The sequence below is a fragment of the Salmo salar genome, chromosome ssa17 (genome assembly GCF_905237065.1).
Source record: "Salmo salar chromosome ssa17, Ssal_v3.1, whole genome shotgun sequence".
NCBI classification, from domain to species: Eukaryota; Metazoa; Chordata; class Actinopteri; order Salmoniformes; family Salmonidae; genus Salmo; species Salmo salar.
In genome coordinates, this window is record NC_059458.1 from 4,349,965 (window position 1) to 4,355,290 (window position 5,326).

General features: G+C 42.5%; 1 protein-coding gene across 1 annotated transcript; it reads right to left on the reverse strand.

Moving 5' to 3' along the window:
- Positions 1–1,600: 1,600 nt before the first annotated feature.
- On the reverse strand, positions 1,601–3,743 carry LOC123728141 (uncharacterized). The gene is made up of 3 exons (XM_045698739.1): positions 3,600–3,743; positions 2,688–2,949; positions 1,601–2,532 (listed from the first exon to the last, which is right to left on the reverse strand). The coding sequence occupies exons 1-3, from the start codon at positions 3,671–3,673 to the stop codon at positions 2,155–2,157; spliced, it is 714 nt and encodes a 237-aa protein (XP_045554695.1). The 5' UTR covers positions 3,674–3,743; the 3' UTR covers positions 1,601–2,154.
- Between the last annotated feature and the right edge of the window lie 1,583 nt (positions 3,744–5,326).

The window sequence follows — 5,326 nt, forward strand, 5'->3', positions numbered from 1 at the left end:
CACGACCTGTTTCTTACCTGCCCCTTGGACTATAATAAATATCAGAGACTCCAACCATTTGCCTCCTGTGTCTGCATCTGGGTCTCCCCCTGTATCGTTATACTACAAGGTGTCGAAAGCGCTCCACAGGGATGCTGGCCCACGTTGACTGCAATGCTTCCCATAGTTTAAACATGGAGCCTGGTGCACAGTTCACTTTAGACTGGACCATTGTCATCACAGTTTCATGATTAGTGAGGATTATTAGGGTAGATTTATAGGACCATATCGTACAGTTTTCTCAACTTCCAATATTTCATGGAATATGGCAAATTTCAGGATATTTTTTTTATATTCATCAATATATTTTGTGCGTATAGTCTCTCCAAACCTATTTAAAAAAAATATTATTCATAAATACTTTCCTAACCCTAAATAATATACAAGATCACAGTATTTTTAAATCTACCAATTGGTGCTGAAAAGGAGATAAAAGTATATGTATTTACCTGGCTTTCTTTCATTGATCCTTAATATTCTGGATAATACTCTCCATATGTTCCAGTGAGTTTGTCGAGAAAATTCAAATTAAAGGTACACTAAATTTAAAGGGATGGCTTTAGATAAATGTAATGAAAACCCTATTGAATGAAAACTCCAAGAGAACATCTGTTGGCCAGCAAGTGAGAGGGTTTTCAGCTGTTTAATAAAATGTATTCAGCGTTCTCAAGGGAACCACGCATGCAAAGCCATTTACTAAGCTGTATAACGTAAGTCTGAATACCAACTGCTGAGAAGTGTGTAGGATCAGGCCCTATGTGTATCAAAGGATTCCTTTGATGAAGGAAGACTGATAAAGACAGAATAATAGAAAAGGAAACCATTTTATTAAATAGAGTTTTGCATATCATCCAAGATTAAATAGTTACATAAAATGTACCAAAAATATAGTACAGTATAAATATTTTTTTACCAGGTGATTTGACTCAGCACACATTCTCATTTACAGCAACGACCTGGGGAATAATTATAGGGGAGAGGAGTGAGCAAATTCGAAGCTGGGGATGATTAGATGGCATATTAGACAGCCAGATTGGGAATTTAGCCAGGCCCTCAGGGTTAAGACCCCTACTCTTACAGTAAGTGCTATTGCATCTATTACTGACCACAGACAGTCAGGACACCTGTTTAACATCCCATCCAATAGATGGCACCCTACACATCACAATGTCCCCAATCAAAATGTTTTCAGATCAGAGTGCCTCCTACTGGCCCTCCAACACCACTTCCAGCAGCATCTGGTCTCTCATCCAGAAACCCACCTGGACCAACCCTGCTTAGCTTTATTGGCAAGCCAACAGTGGGATGCATGATGGTATGCTGCTGGCATAAGTGCTAATACTGTAAAGAAGAGAATGAGTTGGGATGTGTTCAGTGAGGCATCATATTCAGAACGTTGTATATAGAAATGTAATGAAATAGAGCTGACATGACTCACTGCTCTTCAGGATAGACAATCATATGTGTTCTATACAATGCATTTCTATCTGAATGCAATGTAACGTTGTCATTGAGAATCCATCTTGGAATGTCATTGAGAACTGATCTTGCCCCCCTCGCTCCCCCCACCTTCCCTCTCTGTCACTGCTCTAACATCAAAACATGTGGTTTCCTGGCAGAGGCTGTCTTAGCTTTCAGGAAAACCTCTCAGTGAGTATGATGACATCACTACACACATGCAGTCTAGTCCTCCATGGAGCAGGCAGCAGTGCTCAACGTGTGTGTGTGTACATTCTGCAATACAGCTGATTCAATGCTTAGTAAACACTTCCCCTGTGCCACTGACTGACGGGTGTATAATGCTACAAAACAAAGCTGCTTATTTTTCTCTTCTTCATAGAAATAAATATAAATAAATCTACAGTCCTTGTCTAAATAATATAATATAAAATGTCTTAATAACTTAGCGGGAGATGGTGACAGTGGGATGATCTACATTTTGGAGAATCTTCAGACACCATGACCCCACTGTCCAGTCTTGCTTCAACTCATTCTAGGTTTTCAGCAGGTCACGAGTTAATCATAGTTCAGTTACTCAGTGACAGTCACTGTCAGTAACAGTTGTTCAGCATGGCACAAACTGATCTGAGTTCAGTTGCTCAGTGATTATCAACATTAGTAACAGTAATTCAGCTGATCCAGGTTCAGTAGTAACCGACCGAGGTAGCCCTTGAGTCTGTTTAGCGCCACTGGACCCACACTCAGACCATACTTCCTGGTAGTGTCTTTCAGCGCCTCTGACAGCCGTCCCTCTCCTGTCTGTTTCTGCTGGCGGCCTGGGCAGCGTGATATCATCCAGTTCTCCAGCAGACCCCTCATAGTGGAGGTGTCTTCCACCAGCTGTTTGAGGTCTGCCCAGTCTAGGAAGAGCATTAGGTCCTGGTAGAACCCCATGGTCTCCATTATGGAAGGCAGACTTTCTATATGCTGATCTACTGCAGCCGCAGGGAGAAATGGGTCCATGCCCTCGATTAGGTTAGGAGATATATCCAGCTGGAGGAAGAGATAAATGTGATTAATATACGATTAATGTAGGCTATAGATGCTGTTTTTTTGTTTGTTTAATTCATCAACAAGCTAAAGACTGCATAAATCAGTACACTAATGATTGACTGACTGGATGACTGATTGATAGATTGGTTGATTACCTTATTGATCCTAATCACCATGGTTTGAGCAAGGTCTTTCACCTTGGTCCTCACTACATGCAATGAGAGTGAAGCTCCTGCCCCCACGCTGAACAGAGCCAACAGAGAGGACAACAGGAGGGCCATGGAGCAGTCCATATCTGTAGTTTGGTTGAATGGGCGTATGTGCCTGAACGTGTGTACCTGTGTCAATATGTGTGCAGGTTTTTGTCTAGAACCTGGTGGTTTCTTTGTGTTTATATAAAGAACAGCACGGGTACTCCTGTAAGAGAGAATATATACATAAGCAGGTTGTTCTACTATGGTCTGTTGTGGAGCACACGTACAATTATCCACTTTAATAATATGAATCTGATAATATTTAAAGTCTAAACTTCAATGTAATGTTTTGGTTGGAGATTAATGTTTGTTTTAGACAAATCAATACTTGGCAGAGGGTCAGTGGTGAAATTCCCACTTAGAGAGAACAGCCTGCCCTCTGATAAATAGACTACAGATAAGGCTCACTGTACTAACCCCATCCTACTGAAAACAGACAGAAATCAGTCGATCAGGTTTATCTGATCTACTTGGCTTGCTGAATATTCCACATGCTTCCTTTCAAAGGTTTTCTCTAAAGTTGAAAGGAACTTTTTTTTAAAGTAAAATGTTAATTTAAAATAACTGGCACGTCACTTCATGAAAGACAATCAAACCAAACCACGCAGTACAGACAAGATAAAGTTGAACTACATCACCTGCTCAAATCTATACATATGATCTCAGTAGCACATACTAACACAACAGAGAGAGAGAGAGAAATGAGAAAGGATAATAGACAGAGAAAGAGTAAAAGTGTTATAGAGAATGATAGAGGTAAGATGGAGAGAGTGAAAAAAGGAAGTGTAGAGGAGAGTAGAGAGTGTATCTTACCTCTTAGGGTTTGTGTATGTGTCACTCCCAGGCTCCATCAGGGCTTCTCTTATAGCTGAGGGCAGTTGACTCATCTCTTACTCACCCTCACCTCGCCTGCATCCCCCTTACTCAAACCTCTCCCCCCCACACACCTCTACCCAAGAGTCCCCTGGTAGGGTAGCAGGGGAGGAGACTACAGGTTCAAAACATAACACACATACACACAGATACGTTGTGTATTTTCAGATTGTGTGGTAATCTGTCAGAGGTTGTCACTGCCTCCCTGTTCTCTGTCTCATCTCTCTGTGGATGGAACATTTACATGTTTGAAAAGTAGGGTGTTCCCTGGCCTACTAGCTCATATCCGTACTTGTGTGTGTGTGTGTGTGTGTGTGTGTGTGTGTGTGTGTGTGTGTGTGTGTGTGTGTGTGTGTGTGTGTGTGTGTGTGTGTGTGTGTGTGTGACTACAATACGTGCGTGTCAGGGACCAGCCTAATGGTGACAATCTCATCGATGCATGTCTCATTGACTCGTACGGGAGAAACGGTTAATGTCATTACAGGGTAATTGAGTACTGCAACACCCAGAACACGGGGACAGGAGGGAGCAGATCAGTGTCTGATGACTGGACGGTCTGATTATAGCACCGCTGGAGGGACACTGTTATGGTGCCAGAACTCTGGTCATACAGCTCTGGTGGTCCCAGGGACACTATTACAGCAGCCCTGGTCACAGCCCTAATGACCACAGCCCTACTGGTCACAGCCTTTCTGGTCACAGCCCTACCAGTCCAGTCTGAGGAAACAGTCTAGAATCCCAATCTGAGAAAGTGGAGTGATCACACTGATATCATTTCACCAGAGATGCCAAAACGTACGCACAAATACATGCACGCAGGTATTTACGCACGCACATACGCACGGATGCACACAAGCACAATCAAACATTCTCTTCTCCACCCCTTATCAACATCATTACTTCCCATTCTTTTTCCTCTAATTGTTAAGGCTGTATATATTCTGGGAACACTTTTGTGAAATAGTTATATATTTGATGTTCAGGACAATTTTTTGTTTAGACACAGGTCTGTGTTTGGAACACAGGAAGTGAAGAGAGAGAGAGTAAAAGAGAGTTGAGAGAGAGCAAGACAGAGAGAGAAAGAAAGAGCAAGATAGAGAGAAAGAGTAAAAGAGAGTTGAATGAGCGAGAGGGTGAGAGAGGGAAAGAGTGGGTTTAGAGGGAGAGAGAGTAAAAGAGAGTTGAGAGAGCGAGGGTGAAAGAGCGAGGATAACTTATCTCCATCATTTCCAGTTCTCTGTTTTCTCTGTGTCTCTCGGGACACAGACGGGGGTGGGGGGAAGGAGGGAGGAGGGGTTGCTTTCCATGCGTAAACAGGAATCACACAGGAATCTGGGTAGGAATATGTCCCCTGGCCTCACACACTTACTGTAACTCTACACACACCTAGGACACACGTCACACACATACCTCGGACACACGTCACACACATATCTCACACACATACTCATAAATGTTAATGGTCCAGAAAGTGGGAGTGAAAAACAGAAATTGCAATGTTATAATTTACAGGCCAAGTTCAAATGTTTTGTACATAATGTTGCTGCTACTGGCTCCTATGACCAAAAAGAGCTTCTGGACATCAGAACAGCAATTACTCACCTCGAACTGGACAAAGATTTTTCAGCCACGCTCAAGGTCCTAAACGATATCGTAACCGCCATCGA